The sequence below is a fragment of the Scylla paramamosain genome, chromosome 34, assembly GCF_035594125.1.
Source record: "Scylla paramamosain isolate STU-SP2022 chromosome 34, ASM3559412v1, whole genome shotgun sequence".
Taxonomy (NCBI): Eukaryota; Metazoa; Arthropoda; class Malacostraca; order Decapoda; family Portunidae; genus Scylla; species Scylla paramamosain.
In genome coordinates this window covers 9,442,720-9,467,719 of record NC_087184.1, presented here as the reverse complement: position 1 = coordinate 9,467,719, position 25,000 = coordinate 9,442,720, and the positions used below count along the sequence as shown (strand labels likewise).

Below are 25,000 nucleotides of genomic sequence, written 5' to 3'. Positions count from 1 at the left end.
CCAAGTCGAACACAGTCAACATAAACAACGTTATCACCACCACACGACCATCACCACTAATAGCACCACCACCACAACCATTAATATCACCATCACCACCACCAGAACCACTACTAAAGCTACTACCTAAAACACAACCACCACTACCACCACTAACAGCAACAATACCACCACCACCACCACCAGTAATAACGGAAGTGTTTTTCTCTAGTCAAGCCAGCAATACTCTCGCAGTCTCTCGTCTTTCTTCATCACAGTCGCGCAAATAACTCTAATCTTTTGGACAACTAAGTGCTGAGCTCCTGAATATGAGTTATTTTTTTTTTCTTTCACGGACTGAGAGCGAATGAACTAATGGATGAGTTTCTTTCTTTTCCCTTTTTTTTTCTTTTTTAAATCAAGTCGTCTATATTATCGAGGTAAAGCAAACTGAAAAAGAGAAGGAATTGAAAAAACTGGAAAAAAATATTGAAATGGAATAAGAAAGGAGTGTAAATGTAAATTCTCTCTCTCTCTCTCTCTCTGTGTGTGTGTGTGTGTGTGTGTGTGTGTGTGTGTGTGTGTGTGTGTGTGTGTGTGTGTGTGTGTGTGTGTGTGTGTGTGTGTGTGTGTGTGTGTGTGTGTATGTATGTGTGTGTGTGTGTGTGTGTGTGTGTGTGTGTGTGTGTGTGTGTGTGTGTGTGTGTGTGTGTGTGTGTGTGTGTGTGTGTGTGTGTGTGTGTGTGTGTCTAACCTGCACGTCAGTTTGAAAAGATAAAGTCCATCCTACGCCCACACCCAGGCCACCCCAGCTATCAAGGGCGTGACGGCTGCAATATTTATTATTCGTTTTATTACATTTTCAGCAAAAAAAAAAAAAAAAAAAAAAAAAAAATATATATATATATATATATATATATATATATATATATATATATATATATATATATATATATATATATATATATATATATATATATAAAAGCTAAATGCCGGAATTCCTCACTAAATATTTTGGATTATTTTATATGACCTTACTTATATTATTAATTTATTTACTTATTTACTAATCTTATTAATTTATTTACTTATTTACTAATCTATTTACTTAGTTATTTGTTTACCTTTATTTATTTATTCGATGAAAATCATATTCGTTCTATATTTTCCGCTAAAATAAAGGAAGCAAATATTGATTTTTTAAACATTTTTTTCACACTGTTCCATTTATTATTTCTATACATTAATTTATTCACTCATCCACCTACTATATGTTATTCATCTATTTGTTAATTAGTTTAATGAAGATTCATATATTCATTTACTAATTCAATCATTTATCATTTGCTTCTTATAATGATTAATACAGCATTTATCTATTACTCATCCACATTTATTTATCTGTTTATTCTACTCAGCATTACGTTAACGACTAATGCTGCACGCTGAAATATTATCAGGAATTAATACAGCTTTCCAAAAAAGATTTCACTGGAGTGTTGGTGAATTATTGGCAGTGGAGACACACAACACGAGTATTGGTCCGCGTCTGCTTGCTGGCGAGGAAGTTGTATTAAGTGTACAGGCGGGCCAGGGAGCTGCTTTGATAATTATGGCGGAGGCGGTGGTGGTGGCGGTGATGATGAAACGCGACAACCATAACAAAAACAATAATAATATTGCATAAATAACACGACGACGAATACTGCTACTACTACTGTATACTAACAACAACAATAATAGTAATAACAATAGTAATAATGAAAGTAATAATAATAATAATAATAATAATAATAATAATAATAATATAATAATAATAACGACAACAACAACAAGAACAACAACAATAACAACAACAACAATAAACACACAGGCCAGTTCACCTATATGATCAATGTAACAGGTGATTTATGGGCGCCTTTCAGAAGTGAGCTAATGGCAGTAACGAGGCAGGTGATGAGATATTAATTCCACACCCTTTAGTTGGTGGAGGCACGGTGAATCAGCCAGTAATTTCTCATCTGAGTCTTGCTACTGTGTTGAGCTGCTTCATTTGTAGACAGTCAATATTGGTCTGTTTGTTGCGAAGTGTTTCTATCCCCCCCCCCCTCTCTCTCTCTCTCTCTCTCTCTCTCTCTCTCTCTCTCTCTCTCTCTCTCTCTCTCTCTCTCTCTCTCTCTCTCTCTCTCTCTCTCTGCATTTGTCTCTTTAATTCCACATCTGTCGTCTTCTGTCTTCATGTTTTCTCTCGCTATCTCTTTTCTTTCTGTCTCTATAGCTTTTGATCGTCTCTCTCTCTCTCTCTCTCTCTCTCTCTCTCTCTCTCTCTCTCTCTCTCTCTCTCTCTCTCTCTCTCTCTCTCTCTCTCCTCCACCTATAGGCACGCACACACACACACACACACACACACACACACACACACACACACACACACACACACACACACACACACACACACCACGTACATTTGAGAGGATCAACTCAAATAATTAATACAATTAGTCACTTTGCACCAACAACTGACGAGGCGCCATGAGGTTAATTACAACAGCTAATGGCATTTGTGGCAATTAGAAAAGTAATGGCCATTTTCTCGATAATTTTTGCCATCATCAATTATTGGAGAGATCAAGGAAAAAAATGAATTCCAAGTTTTCAACAGTGGCATATTGATGAGAAAATAATGAAACCAGAATATATATATATATATATATATATATATATATATATATATATATATATATATATATATATATATATATATATATATATATATATATATATATATATATATATATATATATATATATATAATGGAAAGAATGATCGGGAAGCTGTCACTGGTCATACATTTTTGACAACCATCATTAAGTTATAAAGATACAAAAGAAAATACGTATATAATACCATGAAAGTTATCACAGGTAAAATTATTAAGCCGTTTTGTGGTATACTAATTCTCTCTCTCTCTCTCTCTCTCTCTCTCTCTCTCTCTCTCTCTCTCTCTCTCTCTCTCTCTCTCAAACCAAATCAGCCCTTCATGCATAATATACTTGCTATCATGTCAAAATTAATATTGCAGTATGACTAAATTATCTCATCACAACAAATATTTAATTCACACACATAACTGTACTCACCACTTCCAATCCTCTCCTGGCGCAGTGGTTGCAGGATGTGACTTGGGAGAAGTGCAAGTTGTATAAGCCAATGACTTGTTTTTCCGTCGAGAGGAGAGCCTGAGGAAGATAGAGTTAAGCTGGGTTAACTTCTGGGGTGCAGGCAACTGTGTGTAAAAGGGATATAACAGGATGATAAGATTTTTTTGGTTAATAATCTGGAAAGAGCACGCAGTGACAGGTTCAAGCTTAATGAAATTAGAGGAAAAAAAGGATACCAAGAAAGTGGCTATATGTTTCTTTACTGGTTTCGTTTCAGTAGTCAAGTCGTTTATGCCGAGTAAATGGAGAGCTCTAAATGAAGAGAGAAAGAGAAAAATCTATGTATGTTGATGATGGGTGGGTATAGATAGGCATGTTTTGTACAGGAACTGCCACATGTAGGATTACTACCTTCCTCGTCTTTCTTTTACGTTACTCTGTCCTTATGTTTTTTATGAATAACAAGAGTATACGTTGTGTATTCGGATGATGGAAGGATATATTTTAAAGCCTGATTGCCTCATAATAACGCTTATTGTCTCCTTTGTGTATCGTGATAACACAGTCTCATTTGTGTAACTGCTGGTTATTTCTCAAAGCTATAATTAAACGACCTGCACGATAGATATATATATATATATATATATATATATATATATATATATATATATATATATATATATATATATATATATATATATATATATATATATATATATATATATATATATATATATATATATATATATATATATATCGATCACTTTTCTGTACGTCTTTCATAATCTAAATTTGCACGCGACCACTTTAATGAGCTCCGAAGAAGCCTTGGCATACAAAGGGGTACTCGGGTTATCTGTCGGCATATTAGGAGGAGCCGAGAGGTTGGAAGGACTGTCAATAACATGATGAATTGTGTGGTACGCAGTTTCCGGGAATGTCATAAGGCGATTTTTGGGAGTGAAAGAGCTTGATATAATGGAGTGAGGAGTTCTTCTTATTAATAACGACAGGCTGAAAGGCCACGGATACGGAGTTGGAAGCCAAGGTAAAGAGTACAAGGGAGCTTCCTCGAATAACGCGTAAAACAGTCCCTTTTGTTTTAATTCATTGCGAGTCTTTTTTTTTTTTTTTATCAATGACGAGTTGAAAGGACAAGGGTATGGTGATGGAGGCCACAATAAAGAGCATGAGACTGAGCTTACATAAATAAAAGATAACGCACTTTTCTTTTTTTTTTTTTTTCTTACCAATGGCAAGTAAAAGGGAAAGGGTACGAATTTCGAATTAAAGACAAAGCTTATAAAAATGAACGTTCTCGAATGAAATGTCAGGATCCTCTTTTTCTTTGGATTAATTACATTACATGGTGGACAATTTTCTTTTTATCCATGATAAGCTAAAAAGGCTTGGATACAGAATAGAATGTTGAGGAATGCTTTATAATTTGAACATTCTCTGATGAACATAAACCTGGTCTACTTCTGCATTTCGCCTTGTTGTGTTTTAAGCAGGCTTTTTCTTATTGGCGACATCCTGGAAGGTGAAAGATAGGGAGCTGAAAGTGGAGGCAAAACGCGTTACGTCCTCGAACGAAACTCAGACACTCCTCCTTCCTTCGATTCATTACATTTACTAGTTGAACGGTTTTCCTTATCGATGGCAAGCTAAGACGAAGACAGAACTGGAAGCTGAGACAAAGTGCAGCGGAGTAAGCCTTTTATAACGAGACAGTCCTCTTTCTTTGTCAACGCAAGATTTACAAGCTAAGCGTTTTATTTTCTTTAGACACTGGAGAGGCAAGGACCGGAGTCGGAAGCTGTTGGGTAAACGTCCTCGTATGAAACACTCCTCATTCTTTATATCAACTCAAGATTTACATTAAAAGTGTTTCCGTCTTCTTAAGGACACTAAAAATGCAAGGAAAGAATCAAAACGTTCCAAATCTCCTTCTATGAAATATTCTTTATATCAGTTGAAAATTTGTAATACAGTGGTTTTGTTTCTTCAAGGACAGTCTTAAGTGGAAAGGGTACGGAAATGGAGGTCGAAACTGATCGTGACTCAGTAAATGGATCTTTAAAAAAGAAACATCACATTCCCTTTCGCCCGACTCATTCAAGATTTAGAAGCTAAGCGTTTTGACGACTAAGATACCTCACCGTTTGCTAATGTAATGTTTAATGCATCAAGGCTCTACATTCCCTGAAGGTGATAATCTGATAACAGTCTCCCATTACCAGATTATTGAAGACTTAAGGTAATGAAACGCGACACTCGAGAACCATAGAGTTTTAGTTATTTCCGTCTCGATTTTTTTTTTTTTTTTAACATTTCGGTATCTGTCTCGCTGTGTGTGTGTGTGTGTATCTGCTAATCTATTCTGTCGATGTGTTTCTTTCCTTCTGTTTGCCTCATCATCCACATTTTTGGAGACCTGCATGGCCTCACATATTTTCCTGATTGATGTTTATCGTTTGATTTAATTATTGTACTATAATTTAAGGTGGTTTTAGTGTTTATACCATATGTTCAGGTGTTTTAATATACGTTACTTATTTTATTCAAGTTTGATTTTTTACTATAATATTATGATATTTTAATGTAAAAGCCTCCGCTCAGTGGAAAAATACAATTTGAAATTTGAAAGTTTGCTCATGTCTGCTTGCGTATATCCATCTTTCTGTCTGGGTAGCTGTCTGTCTCTCTCTCTCTCTCTCTCTCTCTCTCTCTCTCTCTCTCTCTCTCTCTCTCTCTCTCTCTCTCTCTCTCTCGTGTGACTTGTTATAGATGACAAACAAGGGAATAATTTTTCAATCACGCTCACTTTAATACACAAAGCAATTTAACTTAATTCTTTCAAAACAAACAATGAAGGAAAAAAGTAACTGCACATGAAACAAAAATAAGAACAGCAAAAAACAGCAAAAAAAAAAAATAAATAAATAAATAAAAATAAATAAATAAATAAAAATAAATAAATAAAAACAAATAAATAAATAAAGACAAGAAACCTTAGGGAGCAGAGCATCAGAATAAAATATGATTTATGGCCAAGAAATAAACACGAGTTCCTTCTGCTAATCTCGTAATTTCCTGCGACGGATGGCACAGTAAATAACAGATGAGGCGGTGAAGGGGGAGGGATTAATTTTTGGTCTGCCTGTAGTAGTGGTGGTGGTGGTGGTGGTGGTGGTGGTGCTATTGTTAGTATGTGATGCTCTTGTTGTTATTGTTGTTGTTGTTCTTGGTGGTGGTGGTGGTGATTATGTTAATTGTTGTTGATTTTTATTAAAGTTGTGGTGTTGCTGGTGGTGCCAATGGTGTAGTGTGGTGAATATTTGTTGTTGTTATTGTTGTTCTTGTTTTGTTGCTGTTGCTGTTTATGCTCCTATGGTTACTACTGTTGTTATTAATACTTCTATGAACTAGCACACAAAACTCAGAGCGACTGATAAAAATACATTAAAATGACAGCTACAGTAACACACACACACACACACACACACACACACACACACACACACACACACACACGCACGGGTTTGAAAAGTACTAAATCCTCTCCCTTTCTCTCCCAAGCAAAAAAATAACTGTGGATTATGTTATTTAGGCACAATTATATTTTATTAACATGAAGGCAATTACGTGGACATAAGAGAGCTATATTTTTCCTCTTAATAATGCATTGCTTGCGTCAGAGAGAGAGAGAGAGAGAGAGAGAGAGAGAGAGAGAGAGAGAGAGAGAGAGAGAGAGAGAGAGAGAGAGAGAGAGAGAGAGAGAGAGAGAGAGAGACGAAAGGATACAAAAGCAAAAGCAACAAAGCAATAAATAAAGATAAGATGGAATAATAAATTAGAAAACAGCAATAAAAAGCTCGCTCACACACACACAGACACACACACACGCACGCACACACGCACACGAGTGAGAGAGAGAGAGAGAGAGAGAGAGAGAGAGAGAGAGAGAGAGAGAGAGAGAGAGAGAGAGAGAGAGAGAGAGAGAGAGAGAGAGAAATATCAAAATCTCATAAACAATTAATTTTCTACACTCCAGATAACGTTATCCCGTGCTCTCTCTCTCTCTCTCTCTCTCTCTCTCTCTCTCTCTCTCTCTCTCTCTCTCTCTCTCTCTCTCAAAAGCACTCTCCGACCACCACATAAATTAGTCAAACCATTCTCTCTCTCTCTCTCTCTCTCTCTCTCTCTCTCTCTCTCTCTCTCTCTCTCTCTCTCTCTCTCTCTCCTTCCTTTATAACATTTCCTTGTCACTCCTCGGCTGCACGTGACGAAAATAATGACAAAAAAGAAAAAAACTCCACTCTTTCTGCTTCAACGTTTCCACCAAAGTTATCATGCACCACAATTTTTCTTTTCCTTTTTTATTTTGAGGTTAAGTTATGATGATGTCCACGGTGATAGTAATGATGGTGATAGTGTTATGTTACTAATCAATCGCTCCTTCTCTTTCGTTCGCTTTTTTTTTTCTTTCTCTTTACAGATTGTGGTGGAAGAGGACGAGGAAAAATAAACCGCAGTAAACATTTGAATTAGTGAAGAAAAATATTTACGAAACACAAAATAAAGAGAAAATATGTAACAAAGCAAATAAAAAAAGACAAGAATGCAATGAAGAACGATAGTGAAATGTGTTAAACTGTTTGAGAAGAAAAAAAAAGGAAAAAGATAATTAAATAAGGAGACGTGGAAAAGTTTAAAAAGACTGAAAAGACTTGGACTGATACACGGAAACTTAACTGAGAGAGAGAGAGAGAGAGAGAGAGAGAGAGAGAGAGAGAGAGAGAGAGAGAGAGAGAGAGAGAGAGAGAGAGAGAGAGAGAGAGAGAGAGAGAGAGAGAGAGAGAAATTCACTTGCTTCATTTCTAACGTGTGTGTGTGTGTGTGTGTGTGTGTGTGTGTGTGTGTGTGTGTGTGTGTGTGTGTGTGTGTGTGTGTGTGTGTGTGTGTGTGTGTGTGTGTGTGTGTGTGTGTGTGTGTGTGTGTGTGTGTGTGTGTGTGTGTGTGTGTGTGCGTGCGCGCGCGCGCGCGCGCGCGTTTATACCTGCCTGTTTGCTTATCTACTTTGCATAAACGAATTAATAAATCAGTAAACAAATAGCCAAACAAATTCCAGTACAAAAAAAAACTAACAATTGAGCGAAAAAAAATAAAAAGAAACTAAGAAAAAGGAGAAAGGCGGGCAGTGAAAAAAATAAAATAAAAAGGCTCACGAAGTTTCATGAAATATGCAAAAAGAATATACCGGAATTAGAGGAAATATTGTACGTTGTTGATTATCAGCCATAAATTTTATCCACATATTTATTCAAGGCAGCGAGGAGAATATCGGCTTTTTTTCTTTCCGACTTTATCAGTTTTTTTTTACACGGAAATTTTGCTGCTGGGGGGAAAAAAATAATTAAATAAGAATGGAGATCCGGTGAGAGAGAGAGAGAGAGAGAGAGAGAGAGAGAGAGAGAGAGAGAGAGAGAGAGAGAGAGAGAGAGAGAGAGAGAGAGAGAGAGAGAGAGAGAGAGAGAGAGAGAGAGAGAGAGAGAGAGAGACTAAAAAAACTAACGTGCACAACGACATAGACAAAACAGAATTACGAAATCACTATCAAACATCCAGACAGACAGACAAACACACACAGACAGAAATACCGCCATGTGTTTTGCGTGTGACCAAAAAAACAAAAAAATAAAGAAACAAACGGCTGTGCAAACCTAATGAAATTCAAGGTAAAAGATAAAACAAAGGGAAAACAGGGAAAAAAATATAAGGCTGAAAATGGAGGTGAAATAAAATGGTAACTAGAGAAGAGAGAAAAAGTGAAAAAAGTCAAACAATACAAGAGAACGCAGTTAAGCCAAACATTTATAACTAAAGTGAAACAGTTGGACCAAAAATTGACTAACAGATGTAAGAATAAATAAAAAAAAAAAAATCGGTGCCACAGAAATAAAAGCGAAGAAAAAAAATAAACGATACTAAAAATACATACTACAATAAGCCAATCCTGTCACACGCTAAACTATAAATAACAAAAGAACCATACATTCACCCATCCACACATACACACACACACACGTATCCAACCCTCAAAAAAGAAAGCTGAAAAAAGAAAACGGACCCTGTGAACCGTAAGGGGAGACCAAACAAGATCGAAGAAAACAAACAAGATCGAAGAAAACGAGAGGTGTTTTTGCTCCCTGCGAAAAAAGAACCTAATTTATTGAACCGACTCCCACCGCCACTTCTTAACCTCCTGAGGAAGAGAAGAGGAGGTCCGCTGGGCTCACGAATAGCCCTCTCACACTCTACAGGAGGGAGAGCGAGAGGAGGGAGCACCATGGGAGAGCCTGCGCGAGGTCAAGTGATGGTGATGGTGGTGGTGGTGATGGTGATGCTGACCAGATGTGCCGTGGGAAGTCCCGAGCCAGGTGAGTACTTGTGGTGAATGTGGTGAATGTGATGATGATGATGATGATGATGATGATGAGGAGGAGGAGGAGGAGGAAAACAAAAATGAAAAGGAATAGAAAGAGAAAGAGAAGGCAGAAGAGGAGGAGGAGGAGGAGGAGGAGGAGGAGGAGGAGGAGGAGGAGGAGGAGGAGGAGGAGGAGGAGGAGGAGGTGGTGGAGGTGAAAGTGGAGGAGAAGGAAGCGGAATGTAATCTGTACTGCTGATTAAATGTGGAAAAAAATCATGTTAAGACAGATAAGCAAAACACACACACACACACACACACACACACACACGGGAATGACATCAATTAGGCAGGAACAAGGTGACCCCTTCCGTTACATTCACACCTGCCCGAACGTAATCACCTTGATCAACTCCCGCACTTGTGAACCGCTAATACCTGTACCACCGGACGACCTGGAAAATTGCACAGGGGTCGTGGCGGAGATCGTAACTGGTGTTGGTGGTAGTGGTGGTGGTGGTGGTGGTGGTGGTGGTGGTGGGGTGGTGAGCAACTCGCGTAAACTACTGTACATAGTTGGAGAATTTGCGCTCTAATACAAAAACAAAGACACACACACACACACACACACACACACACACACACACACACCTTTAAAGAATTTCCCTCCCTCGGAACCTGAACTGTATCTAAATTTTTCCCTCCGTAATTCAGGGCGAAGAAAAAAAAAAAAAAAAAATGATCAGCAAACTCACTCACTTTCTCATTTTCTTTTTCAAGCTGAGGGGAACAGGGAGCGTGTACTGAGCTGTCACGGGAAAGGAAGCAAGTCTCCAGGGTCAAATTTATACATCCTGTACCGCAACATTTTCCCATTTTTATCTTTTCATCTCGCGCGTGAAAGGAAAATGAAGGGACAACGATATAGAAGAGAAAAAAATAAAATAAATAAATACAGCCGAATCCTACTACTGGTATTATAAGCTTTAAAAAAAAGTCATCTATATTCAAAGGAACTAAAACGGACTGGATTTTTATCGCTGGAATATTGGAAGATGTTAGAGGCGCACCGCGTTTCAATATATTTCTTTAATACAAGACTAAAGCGGGGAAAAAAACTCATTTGGTCAGGAAATAGTTAGTTCGGTAAAATATTGAAGATACGACGCGACATTAAAGATGCTGTATTTCTTTACTAGTGGCATGAGAGAGAGAGAGAGAGAGAGAGAGAGAGAGAGAGAGAGAGAGAGAGAGAGAGAGAGAGAGAGAGAGAGAGAGAGAGAGAGAGAGAGAGAGAGAGAGAGAGAGAGAGAGAGAGAGAGAGAGAGAGAGAGAGAGAGAGAGAGAGAGAGAGAGAGAGAGAGAGAGACAGATATCTATTTTCGCCATCAGAAAAAAAAAAAAACAGCAAAAATTCAAAGCAGCAAGGTTCAATTTAGATCTGTAAGGCACCCGCGTTCTTAAGACCCTCGAACAGCTCAAGTTACGAAGAAAACACGAGTAGCGCCACGAAACACGACGCGGATTCAACAGATTTTCAAGGAAGCACACACACACTCATAGGCAATGCAGATCCCCAGTACAACGTGATTCCTGAACCGATGAAAAGGCAAGCAGCATCAGAATAAATGGGAAAAATAGAACAAACATGACACCAGAAAGACATTGCGCGGAATATACTAAAAAAAATCAAACTGTTGGGGTCTATAGCCACGAAAGGCGATTATATAAATGTTTGTTGATAGAGATGATACTCGATACTCAATACGTGAACTAAGTGCTGTACACGAATGTCCTGCTCGTTAAGGAAAGAACGTACCGTACGCAGTCCTTCTCTTTACCGAGTTACTAAAATATCGTACTCTGTCGTGTTTCGTCTGTGGGAAACTAAGGCGATTTCTGGAATTTGTTCAAAGTATGATACTAGACCAGCGGACTGATGCCAGGAATAGCAAATATGTTCCCCGACCGGTGTTATTTGTGAGTATTTGTATAGTTTTATTTTATGGTGGATTTGTAATAACATTGATAGAACAACAACAATATTAAGTACTACTATTAATATTACTGCTATTACTACAACAGCTACTACTACTACTACTACTACTACTAACAATAGTAACAATAGCGGTAAAAATAAAAAAAAACAAAATAATAATAATAATAATAATAATAATAATAATAATAATAATAATAATAATAATAATAACAACAGCAACAACAATAATAATAACAATAATAACACACACACACACACACACACACACACACACACACACACACACAACACACAAAGGCCGTCTCACCCAAAATGGGGTGTAACCAAGGCAAGGGCAAGGACTAATAACAGTAATAAATAATAACCTATCAATCTATATACCAGGCCGGCAGTCCCCCACGTGTTTGCCCGGACAAAGCACCACACACCCATACACACATCATTCATACTCTTAGTCAAATTACTAATCATTATTATTACTATTACTCTAATTTAGTGGTAGTGGTAGTGGTGGTGGTGGTGGTGGTGGTGGTAAAAACTAAATAAATAAAATCTAAACGCAATCTCTCTAAAGCGAAATAAACAAACAAAAACAGAAAAAAAGAAAAATCCAAACACACTGTCCCAGAACACACACAAAAAGAAAAAAAAAACCCAGCAAATAAAACCACAAAAAAAAGTAGGATTGAAACACAACACCTTGACAAAAATAAATAAATAAAATAGATAAATAAATAAATGCAAAAAAATAAACAAAAAAGAAGCGACACACAGGATGCAGACACCAACACATCACGACCCTCCGCCTGTGTGTGCCTCGCTCGTCACCAACAAGGGCCGCTGCTAGGAAAGAAAGGCTGCACATCATTAAACACAAAATTAAGTAGGATAGGACATCGTAGGATAATTAGATGCAGCACAATAGGAAGATTTAAGTCATTATTATTTACTTTTATTAATACTTTTTAGTTTTTTCCTTTTTTTTTGTTTACTTTTTTTTTTCCTGAACGCTTCTACTCTTAATTTCTGTTACTTTTTCCTGAGATACGTTGTGATTTCTCTTACATTTGTTGCCGTGTATTTATTTATTTTTTCGATTTTTTTTCAAGACTTTATTCATTCTCGTATCCTGTTGAAAAAGGAGGATGACTTCCTTTGTTTTTATTTTCAAGAGTTGTATTACTTTTATTGGTAAAAAAACAAAAAGCTGTTGTTAAAGTTTAATTTTCATTTACAATTGGGATTATATTATTATTATTATTATTATTATTATTATTATTATTATTATTATCATTACTTACACTATTACTATAAGAGAACAACAAAATAAATAAATAAAAAAAATTCATCATATTTATCACTACCACTATTATTATTTACTTTACTACCACTACCACCACCACCACCACCATCAATCTACAACACCACGTCTCTTTTCCCTGAGCATTTCTATTATTATTTTAAAATAGCCTTTCATGGGAACATTAACAAAACACTGCGCTATTCCAGCGCAAGCAAAATAATAAGGTATTGGCGGTATTACTCATTGTTTAGCTGCAGAGAGAGATAGAGAGAGAGAGAGAGAGAGAGAGAGAGAGAGAGAGAGAGAGAGAGAGAGAGAGAGAGAGAGAGAGAGAGAGAGAAACAATAGGGTATGGAAATTGGAGATAACACGGGTAACAAATGTCGTGAATATGCGATGTGTGTGTGTGTGTGTGTGTGTGTGTGTGTGTGTGTGTGTGTGTGTGAGAGAGAGAGAGAGAGAGAGAGAGAGAGAGAGAGAGAGAGAGAGAGAGAGAGAGAGAGAGAGAGAGAGAGAGAGAGAGAGAGAGAGAGAGAGAGAGAGAGAGAGAGAGAGAGAGAGAGAGAGAGAGAGTTAAAAGTGAGAAGGAATGCAATAAAAGTATCAGGAGATGGGAAAATGAGCTAGGGAGGGAAAGAGAGAGAGAGAGAGAGAGAGAGAGAGAGAGAGAGAGAGAGAGAGAGAGAGAGAGAGAGAGAGAGAGAGAGAGAGAGAGAAAGTAATGGTGGAGTACAGCGGAGTAATGGGAAGAGGTGATGGGAATAAATGGGAAGAAGAGAGATGTATAGTAACTGTCCCGTTGTAATACTGTCAAGAGAGAGAGAGAGAGAGAGAGAGAGAGAGAGAGAGAGAGAGAGAGAGAGAGAGAGAGAGAGAGAGAGAGAGAGAGTATATTGCTCAGTCTCCGGTAGACTAAACGATACCCCTTAACCAATTCTCTCTCTCTCTCTCTCTCTCTCTCTCTCTCTCTCTCTCTCTCTCTCTCTCTCTCTCTCTCTCTCTCTCTCTCTTGCCTGTTTCATTTTCATCGTCATTTTTTTGTCAATCTGTGTTAGTCCACTTTTGTTTCTCTTTTTTTGTCAGTTTCTGTTGTCTATTATTCTCTTTGTTTCTGTCTGTCTTTGTCTGTATGTCACTGTCTTTTTATTTCTCTCTCTATATGTCTGTCCGTCTCCCCGTTTGCCTGTCTATTTCTTTGTCTCTGTCTGTCCGTCTGTCTTCCTGTCTGTATATCCTTCCTTCTTTCTTTCCTTCCTACTTTCTTTACTTCCTTCATTTATCTCCATCGGTGTCCTACTCACATTCTCTCTCTCTCTCTCTCTCTCTCTCTCCCTCCCTCCCTCTCTTTCAGTAAACAGGTCAACAGGCCACAAAACACACATGCTAAGTCTACAAACAGTGTCAGCTCTTACCTTCCACAACTCTCCTCACACCCTGCTCTTCATCTCCCTCCTTCTAAGGCCCAGTCAGCCCCTCTCAGTCTCCCTTCCAGCCTGTTCCTCCTCCCAGCCCTTCCATGCCCCTTCCTGCCTCCCTCTCTGCCTTCCCCCTGCCGCGGTCTTCAAGGGCCAGCCGCCGCCTTCCTGCAAGCACTCGAAGCCCTGAGAGGCAATCGTGGGCAGAAGAGCGTTCCTGTGCCCAGGTTGTAAACACACTCCATCCTTACCAGCAGGAGAGAGAGAGAGAGAGAGAGAGAGAGAGAGAGAGAGAGAGAGAGAGAGAGAGAGAGAGAGAGAGAGAGAGAGAGAGAGAGAGAGAGAGAGAGAGAGAGAGAGAGAGAGAGAGAGAGAGAGAGAGAGAGAGAGAGAGGGTCAAGTTGCAATAGAGGAAGAGAGGTGGGATGGACGTGGAGAGAGAGAGAGAGAGAGAGAGAGAGAGAGAGAGAGAGAGAGAGAGAGAGAGAGAGAGAGAGAGAGAGAGAGAGAGAGAGAGAGAGAGAGAGAGAGAGAGAGAGAGAGAGAGACTGGTTCCTATACTAAGTCCTTTTCTTCACTTTTATTTTTTATTTTTACCTCCATTTCTTGCTTTTTTTTACTTTTTACTTTTTTCTCTTCTCCTTTTTTACTTTATTTTCTTCTTTACTTCACTTGGAGATGTTCCACTATCTCTCTCTTCCTTACAATCTGCTTTTCCTCCTCCACCACCACCATCACCTCCATCTCCACCTTCTCCTCCTCTTTCTCAGTTTTTTCTTTCTTTTCTTCTTTCGTTTCCTCCTCCAAAATCTATTCTTATTTTCCATTTGCTATTTCTTTTCCTCACCCTTTTTCTTAATAATTTTTATCTCCTCTTCCTCCTCCTACATTTTTTTGTCGAACTTCCCTTCCTCCTCCTCCTCCTCCTCCTCCCCCTCTTTCACTTTTTTTATACTTTTGTCCTTTTTTTACCTTCTTATCCCTCCTTTATCATCTTCATTTTTCCTCATCGTCCTCCTCTTCCTCCTCCTTCCTTAAACTATTTTCCTTTTTTCCCTTCCTTACCCTCCTTGTCTTTCCTCCTCCTCCTCCTCTTCCTTCCCAAAGTCTTATTTTTCTATTCTCATTCTTACCTTCTTCGTCTTTCATCCTCCTCTTCCCTCTCCTCTCCAACTTTATTTTTTCTTCCTCATCTTTACCCTCCTCGTATTTCCTCAACCACTAGTTCCTCCTCCTCTTCTTTCTCCTCCTCCTCCTCCTCTTCCTCCTCCTCCTCCCTCAAGCTTACTTCCTTCCAGTCTCTGCTTCGTAATTAAAAGTCACGGTGTCACTTCCACAATTCTCTCCAGGTGACTTTCTTTCTCGTCTTCTCACCTGGTTCCCCCCGTACCCCCCAACCCCACCTACCTGTTCCTCCTCTCCCCCCGCCCTACCTACCTGTACCTTCTCCCCCACACCCCACCTACCTGTGCCTTCTCGCTCAGGGCAAAAAATTACCCTCTCCCACTCCCACCTCTTGTCCCCTTCCACCCATCCCCCCACTCCTCTGCCTCCTTCCACCGCCCCCCCTCTGCCTCCCCCTTTATATGTCTCTTCCTGCCGCGCCAGATACAGTTGACTTAATTAGCGAGTTTTTTTTTTCGGAGAGAGAGAGAGAGAGAGAGAGAGAGAGAGAGAGAGAGAGAGAGAGAGAGAGAGAGAGAGAGAGAGAGAGAGAGAGAGAGAGAGAGAGAGAGAGAGAGAGAGAGAGAGAGAGAGAGAGAGAGAGAGAGAGAGAGAGATATTGAAGGGAGGGAGGGAGCGAGTGAGTAACAAAACAAGAGGAACCAATCAATTACATCCCTACAAGGAAATTAAATGATAAAAAAAGAAATAAGAAAAAAATTGCACATTAAATTCAACACCCGCCCAAAAAAAAAAGAAAGCACAAATAAGAAAATTAAAACGAACAAATAAACCAGCAAATGAACTCCTTGAGAGAGAGAGAGAGAGAGAGAGAGAGAGAGAGAGAGAGAGAGAGAGAGAGAGAGAGAGAGAGAGAGAGAGAGAGAGAGAGAGAGAGAGAGAAACAAGGAATGTAATAAACTAAAGACAACAACGATGGAGAGAACGAGAACGAGAGAGAGAGAGAGAGAGAGAGAGAGAGAGAGAGAGAGAGAGAGAGAGAGAGAGAGAGAGAGAGAGAGAGAGAGAGAGAGAGAGAGAGAGAGAGAGAGAAAAGAGTCAGAGTTCAAGGCAAGAATTCAACACTCGTCCATTTGCTTTCAAGAGTCTGGCGAGTAATTGGTGCAGTTCAGTGTTCTCTTGTGTCACCAGCCTCGCATTCCTGGCCCAGTCATCGCCGCCTCCTCCTCGCCTCCTTCCCAACCTTTATTGTGCCTCTTGTTACCAACCCTCCCTGTCTAGCAAAGCGCCTGGTCCCTCTAAGCCTCTCTCTCTCTCTCTCTCTCTCTCTCTCTCTCTCTCTCTCTCTCTCTCTCTCTCTCTCTCTCTCTCTCTCTCTCTCTCTCTCTCATTAGTGGCGTCGATGGAAGGGACACGTGAGGGAGCAAGAAAATGAGGAAAAAGTTGAAATAAAACGACTCAACTTCGAAATATGATGGGAAAAATTATGGTGCAAGAGAGGAAGTAGAAGGAGGAGGAGGAGGAGGAGGAAAAATATTACGAGTACGAAGAGGAATTGGTTGAGGAAGAGGAGGTAAGGATGCGGATGAGGAGGAAGAGGAAGGAACTTGATAAGAAGGAAGTAGGATTAGGCGGATTGGCAAGAGCCTCATTAAGAGAAGTGTATGGTAGAAATGAGTTACAAGAAACAAGGAAGGAAGAAAGGAAGAAAGGAAGGAAGGAAGGAAGGAAGGAAGGAAGGAAGGAAGGAAGGAAATAATGGAAGCAGTTTTGAAGGAAGGAAGGAAATAAGAAAAGAAAAAAATACGGTGGCAAATAAAAGCAAGAAAGCAGCGAAGAGAGGGAGAAAAAGAAAAACGAAGATAGAAACAAAAGAAAAAAAAGGGAAAAAGGGAAAGATTGGAAGATTAAGGGAGGGAAGAAAGTAAATGAAAAACGAGAAAAAAAAGATCAAGGAAGTTTAGATAAAGAAAAAAAGATGGAAGGAGAGATGGAAGGAAAGAAAGGAAGGCAGAAAGGAAAAAGGGTAAGAACTAAGAAAGGAACAAAGAAAGGAAGAAAGGAAGGTAAGAAGGAAGGAAAGAAAGGAAGAGAGGAAAGAAGGAAAGACCGAAGAAAGGAACAAATAATGGAAAAAAGGAAGGAATAAAGATAAGAAGGAAGGAAAGAAAGGAAGCAAGAAAGACAAAAAGGAAAAGCAAAAAACGAAGAAAGGAACCAAGAAAGGAAGAAAAGAAGGAATAAAGATAAGGGAGGAAGGAAAGAAAAAGGAGTAAAAAAGACAAAGGAAAAAAGCAAAAAACGAAGAAAGGAACCAAGAAAGGAAAGAATAAAGATAGAATTGGTACACATTGAATTAATATACATCCAGAATTACATAACTTGTCAGAATGTCTCAACAAGAGAGAGAGAGAGAGAGAGAGAGAGAGAGAGAGAGAGAGAGAGAGAGAGAGAGAGAGAGAGAGAGAGAGAGAGAGAGAGAGAGAGAGAGAGAGAGAGAGAGAGAGAGAGAGAGAGAGAGAGAGAGAGAGAGAGAGAGAGAGAGATCAAAGGGAGCAGGAGTTGTCTCAGAATGAAGGCAATGCTGGCAGGCGCTTGGCAGTGTTAACTTGGTAAACTATACGAGAACTTATACTGAAGGTGTTCATGGAGGAGGAGGAGGAGGAGGAGGAGGAGGAGGAGGAGGAGGAGGAGGAGGAGGAGAATAAAAGGAAAAGGAATAGGTTGAGGACGAGAAGGGTGAAACAAGAAGAAGAAGAAGAAGAACAACAACAACAACAACAACAACAACAACAACAACAACAACAACAGAACAAGAAAAAATAAGATAAAGAAGAGAACGTGGTGAAAAATATAAAGGAGGAGGATAAGGAAAAGGAAAATGAGAACAATGAAAACGAAAAAGACGAAGAAAGTATGGAGAGGAATCGTAAGAAAAGAAGAAAAGGAGCAGGAAGAAAGGAAGGTAAAGAGAAGGGCGAAGACAATGAAAGGAAAGTAGAGGAAGACAACAAGGAAGGGAAATGGATGATGACCATGCAAAGGAGGAGGAGGAGGAGGAGGAGGAAGAGGAGGAATACAAAGGAATACAAAGGAAAGCCAAACTGCAACAGACCTTTTGGTCCTTGCAAGGCTGTTTGGTAACTACTTCTAACTAGCTACATGGAAGAGACAGGACAGCATAGCAGAAGGCTCCTCCCCACCCACCACTCCCTCCAGCTTGCGCTGGCATGGAAATAGTTGGGAAAAGTACCATGCAGTATGGAAAAACTGACATGGAATTTTCATAGGAAAGGATGAAAGGAAGTTCTACTATTCACCCTACGGTGAACTCTATACGCCTATCTGAAAGTTAATACAATTTATATTAAAACTGGAGGAGGAGGAGGAGGAGGAGGAGGAGGAGGAGGAGGAGGAGGAGGAGGAGGAGGAGAGAAAATATAGGGGTTGATGGAAGGAAAAGTAAAGGAGGAAGAAAATGAAGAAAGACGTAGATGGCGAGATGCTTTTAAGTAGAAACAGAGGAGCAGGAAGACGATGTGATAATGAGAAGAGAAAGGAGGGAAGTGAACAAAAATAGACATGGAAGGAAGGAGATGAAGAGGGAAGGAAAGTAGAGGAAACGAGAGCATGAATACGTCTAGGGAATATTAAGACAATTTGATAAACGATGGGAGAAGGAGAGAACAGGAATGATGAAAGGGTAAGAGGGAGGAAGGCAAACACATCAATATTGTCTTTGAATTGAATGAAAGAAAATAAATTGGGTCTGTTTTTCTGAGTGCAATTATGTATACCAGTTTGGGTGTTTGTAAACGTGTCTTTGTATGAGTGAGTGAGCAAGTAACTTCATCTCTCTCTCTCTCTCTCTCTCTCTCTCTCTCTCTCTCTCTCTCTCTCTCTCTCTCTCTCTCTCTCTCTCTCTCTGATCACAAGGGAACCAATTATTCTTGCATTAGTGTTGTATATAGAAAAGTTCTTTGTCAAACGATCCCCCCTCTCTCTCTCCCTCTCTCTCTCTCTCTCTCTCTCTCTCTCTCTCTCTCTCTCTCTCTCTCTCTCTCTAATAGCCTTAAGCATCTCTTTTGGCATTTCAGTCTCTTTCACGCTCTTGCTTTATCTCTATCACCTTCCACCACTTTGGGAAATTCTCTCTCTCTCTCTCTCTCTCTCTCTCTCTCTCTCTCTCTCTCTCTCTCTCTCTCTCTCTCTCTCTCTCTCTCTCTCTCTCTCTCATTGCTTTTACCGCCGGGCAGACAATACCACTCCCATCTTGTCCTCACACACACACACACACACACACACACACTTTCACCTGCGAGGGCGCCGCCATGAAGGACAAGGCAAACACACAACTGAATTTCCACTCCATTCCTTCCCTTCCCTCCATTCCCTCCCTCTGTCACTCTTGTTGTCCTCCTCCTCTTTCTCCATTCCTATTCCCACCTTTTCCCTCCCCCTCTCTCTCTCTCTCTCTCTCTCTCTCTCTGGAAGCGTCAACCAGCCTAGAGCCTCTGTTAGGTTTCCAGATGAGACCTTTCGGGGCTTATATGGTATTTCAAAGCTCAAGTGAAAATCCAGTGTCTTCCTCTTCCTCCTCTTCTTCCACATGCTGGTTCATTGGTTAACATTAAATGACAGTTTCCTCTTTTCTCTTTTTTTTCTATTCTTCGTTCTTTTCTTCCTTTTTCTGCTGTTTCTCTCTTTCTTCGTGTTCCTTTTCTTGGTTTGCTATTCTCGTTCTTGGCTTTGTTTTTGTTTCCGTATTTGTTTCTTTATCTCTCTTAAATGTTCTTTGTCTTTTCTTTTATCTCTTTTTCTTCCTGTTTTTTGTTTTGTTTTTGTTCTTAGTTCTTTCTCTTCGTCTTCCTCTTCTACTTGTTCCTTTTCTTTATTTTATCTTTCTCTTTTTACTTCTTCCTCTTTTTCCTCCTCTTCCTGAGAATAATCTTTCTCTCTTGTATGTTATTTTAATGTACTTCTTAAACCCTCTCTCTCTCTCTCTCTCTCTCTCTCTCTCTCTCTCTCTCTCTCTCTCTCTCTCTCTCTCTCTCTCTATCCTTACACACTTTTTCCTTGTTTTGTCTTTCATCTGTTGTAATTTACTCGTATTTGCAGTTTTTTCTCCAGGTTCTTAATTTTTCCTCACTTTGTCATGTCTTTTCTTCCCTCTTATCCTTTATTCTTTTCTCTTTTCCTCTGAATCTCTCACTTTTCTGTTCTTTATTTTTTCTCTTCCCACTTTGCTTGCAAGGGATCTGATCTCATAAAGGAAAGTTTGCGTGATATTTTTTCTCTCTCTCTCTCTCTCTCTCTCTCTCTCTCTCTCTCTCTCTCTCTCTCTCTCTCTCTCTCTCTCTCTCTCTCTCTCGTTTGTATATTCTTTTCTGACCTTTTTCTTTCACACTTTTGATTATGTGTTTTTACGTTTTTTTTTTTCATCTAAAGCAAGCAATGCAGATTCTCTCTCTCTCTCTCTCTCTCTCTCTCTCTCTCTCTCTCTCTCTCTCTCTCTCTCTCTCTCTCTCTCTCTCTCTCTCTCTCTCTCTCTCTCTCTCTCGTCTTCTACTTTTTTTCCCTCATCATCTTTTTGTTTATTTTATTTACCTTTTCATCTATTTTCTTACCTTTCCTTCAGCAAGTAAAGAAGAAAATGATTCCTCTCTCTCTCTCTCTCTCTCTCTCTCTCTCTCTCTCTCTCTCTCTCTCTCTCTCTCTCTCTCTCAAGAATAATTCGCTTCCATTAAGTCGCTTAGCGATAATGTTGGCGGGAAAGACAAAGCGAGCCGCTGGTATTACTTATTCTGCTGCTCGTTCGCGTGGAAAATAGAGATCAGAAAATGATGGAGATGAGTCTTGCCTGCCTTTTTACGTTTTCTGTGAGTAGCGGCGCCTCCGTTATTTTGCCACATTCCATTTTAAAACTACATGTCGTTTGTTACTGAATTTATGTACTCAATCGTCCCCGGTCAAGGGTAAAAAAGGCCCATTTGAGTGAGTCAAAAACAATAATCAAATGTTTGAGGATAGGTGTCTTGAAACCTCTCTCTCTCTTGAACAGAAAACCTTCCTTTTTGAACAGAAAATCTCCCTCTTGAATAAACATAAGTACATTAACTGCATCAAGGGTTTTCCTAATGACCTGGATAACAAAAAGAGTGTTATATTGAACATTAACTCCATCAAGGGTTTTGCTGATGAACTAGCTACCAAAATAACACTTATATTGCCTTTTTACCACTCAGAGGCACTATTACTAAATAAAAAAAAACAATAAAATAATAATTCTACTAAATAATAATAAAAATATACTCGTATTCACAACACTACAGATACGAAGTGTAAAATAAACAAAACACAAAGCCTACATTTAGGTCACTTGCATCTAAACCATCTTTTGTAATCTAACCTTTCTTTTCTACCTTAACGAATATTGACACCAGGACCGCAGATAACGATGACTGGCAAGTCTGCAGATCTTTTGTGTTTATCCCTGCGACTGCTGCTAAAAGGCTGAGGCATTCTTAAACAGTAACCCCAAGATTTGAGAGGGAAAATGCTAAAAGTATTCAAACGTTTGAGCTTTTCCGTCACTTTCTGCTGTCAGTGGTATCTTTCTGAACGATATTTTAAACTTACAGCAGCAGCAACAACAACAGTAGTAGTAGTAGTAGTAGTAGTAGTAGTAGTAGTAGTAGTAGTAGTAGCAACAGCAGCAGAGACAAAAATAATCATACGTGTACTATCATACTTACAAAGACTTACTGAAATAAATAACAAATAAAAAAAGAAAAATAAATAAGACACCCACACAAAGACTGACTGAAATGAACAACCGAAACAAAATAAAGAACAGAACACTAATTAAAAACAAAAGAAAACACTCAATCAGGTGGGCGGAGGGGAATGTAGTGGGCGGCGCGGGGCACGTGGCTCAGCTGTGCGGGAAGATGATTCTCTCCTAACAAAAATAGAATGACGAGGAAGGCGTATAATGAAACCTCTGAAATCTAACACACCTACTTGAGAGGAGGAGGAGGAGGAGGAGGAGGAGGAGGAGGAGGAGGAGGAGGAGGAGGAGGAGGAGGAGGAGGAGGAGGAGGAGGAGGAGGACAAACAACAACACACTATAACCTTTGGGAGGGTTCTTCTGATCGAGTTACCATTTAATCTAAAGTGGAAAATGTCGGGTAGTAAAGGCAAAGGCTTCTCCCCACCTAATTATTATTATCATTACTATTATCATCATCATTACTATTGTAGTGGTCTGTCACAAATTCGCTTCCTTCTTCTAATCAATCACAAAACTTCTTTTTTTCATACTTTTTTTTCTTTTATACTAATCTCTCCTCCATCCTTCCTCACCTATTACCAACTATGTCTATCACAAGAGAAGACTTTTTTTTTGTATTTACTCATCGTTTCATTCATGTTTCTTTTCTTTAATGTGCATATAATTCAGTGATCATATTCCTCCATTTCAAATTTCCTTTATTTAGAACTGTGTATCTTTTAAAATTAATGTGTCTCTCATTCTGTCTTCCCATTTGTCAAGATTTCACAAGTTGATATTGCGTAGCAACAACATCATCATCAACAACAATCACAACAATGATAATAATAATGATAATAATAATAATAATAATAATAATAATAATAATAATAATAATAATAATAATAATAATAATAATAATAATGTACTGTTGCCATTACTATTATTATTATTATTATTATTATTATTATTATCATTATTATTATTAATATTATGATTATGATTATGATGATTATTATTATTATCATTATTATTATTATTATTGCAGTGGACTGTGAAAATTCGTCACGTAGGAATTAATTATAAGACCAACGGGCCCCAAGCGCTAATTATATTCGCTAGAACAAGTAAAGACAGCTTTTAATTAGACCAGGTGTATTCCAGAGTGATTTTCATTATCTCGAAAAAAAAGATAAATAAAATAAAAGAAATCACCTAAAACATTAATTGCCAGTGATTATTATTCTTACTATTATCATTATTATTATTATTATTATTATTATTATTATCATTATTATTATTACAACTATTATTACTACTATTATTACTATTATTACTACTATTATTAGTTCCACCATCACTACCACAAAACTACCACTGAAACTAGGAATAACACTGAAATAACACTAGCGTCTTCATCTGAGGGGTCAGGTTGGGTAAGGTTTAAATGTATTCAGTTCACTGTCAACAGAAATCCCTTCATTGTGTTGATCGTGACTTGAAAAAGCGTCATATTTTGCCAAGAAATTAAGTCAGTGCCTGGAAATGAGTTAGGTAAGGTTACTTCCATAGTCCCCAATACCTCCTTGACAACTAATACTGCAAATTAATCGCCCATTTTTTTTCCTGCGATTTTTTTTTAATAGTTTTCACCTTTTTTTTTTTTGGACTGGCATTTCAGTGGACTTTTTTTTTTTTTCGTTCCCCTCGCCCAATGCCACTCTTGCATGAAAAAGAAAAAAGAAAAAAATCCATCAGTTATCTGGACATTGAAGGTGGCCAGGTGTTTCCGCCAGGCAGGTGCGTTGGGCAGGTAATGCGATCACAGTCCCTCGGGCCACGTGCAAACCCATCCAACCAGCAAATGCAAATGATTTTCCCGAACGTATTAAACTCCGTAGTGAACAGCGAGTTTACAGCGCATTAATCTCACACACACACACACACACACACACACACACACACACACACACACATATCCATCACTCCTCACATCATAAATCGCAGTCTTCTCATAATTTTTCACCCCACTTTCGCTCCCTTCACGCTGGTGCCGCAGGTAAAGATGAGTTCAGGTGAGTGTAAGCTCCTCTCATTTCCGCCACACACCTGCACACACCTGCATTGCCTCCTAAACACCACAGCACCACCACACCTGCACCATTGCGATAGGAGGTAACACTGCTATACACACACACACACACACACACACACACACACACACACACACACACGATGCTCTCCCCTTGAAGTCAATCTATCTCTACACCACCTCTGATCTCCCTTAAAGAGACCTAACCCAGAGGAAACGCCATACATTCTTCACAGTACAGGGCTAAGATTACAGAGGTGTGGGTTTTCACTCCTCTCACTCCTTCCCTTTAAGTCTTCTCCAGGGAAAAAGCGGGGTAGTATTCCTTTTTTTTATATGAAACGTCTATACATCACTCTCGCCAGCTGGATGAGGAGTAACAGAAGCGTCAAGAGCAGAGTTTGTTATTCACAGGGAAGAGGGAACTTGTAGAGACTGAGTTTGTGTTGATATGTTTGGGAGTCTGTTTCCAATACTACTTTTAACGGATAGTGGTGGATGCTGTTATGGTTTCCAGGTGTACATTTTCAAACTTTTCAGTGTCTTATTCCTGGTAATACTTTCAGTGGTTTGCAGTGGATGTCATTATGGCTTTCAAGTGTATATTTTCAAAGGTTTGTAGTCTTATTTCTAGTAGTGCGTTTAACAGTCTCTAAAGGAAGCTAATATGGTTTAAAGGCGTATATTTTTTTTATTAGATAGAAGTGGAAGTTTTTATGGTTTC

The 25,000-nt window shown here is 39.0% G+C and overlaps 1 protein-coding gene and 1 long non-coding RNA gene across 6 annotated transcripts in view; one reads left to right on the top strand and one right to left on the bottom strand.

Annotated features, from left to right (window-relative positions):
• Positions 1 to 25,000, top strand: part of LOC135090125 (hemicentin-1-like) — a 303,061-nt gene that overhangs the window by 21,220 nt on the left and 256,841 nt on the right. For both annotated transcript variants that reach the window (XM_063986500.1, XM_063986501.1), the window contains exon 2: positions 7,642 to 9,583. In XM_063986500.1, the coding sequence (XP_063842570.1) occupies positions 9,493 to 9,583 (91 nt within the window). In that variant the 5' untranslated portion in view covers positions 7,642 to 9,492. The remainder of the gene's footprint in view (positions 1 to 7,641; positions 9,584 to 25,000) is intronic.
• LOC135090126 (uncharacterized) overlaps positions 1 to 25,000 on the bottom strand; it is a 204,360-nt gene that overhangs the window by 122,080 nt on the left and 57,280 nt on the right. For all 4 annotated transcript variants that reach the window (XR_010261774.1, XR_010261775.1, XR_010261776.1 and 1 more), the window contains exon 3: positions 3,120 to 3,218. This is a non-coding gene — a long non-coding RNA (uncharacterized LOC135090126). The remainder of the gene's footprint in view (positions 1 to 3,119; positions 3,219 to 25,000) is intronic.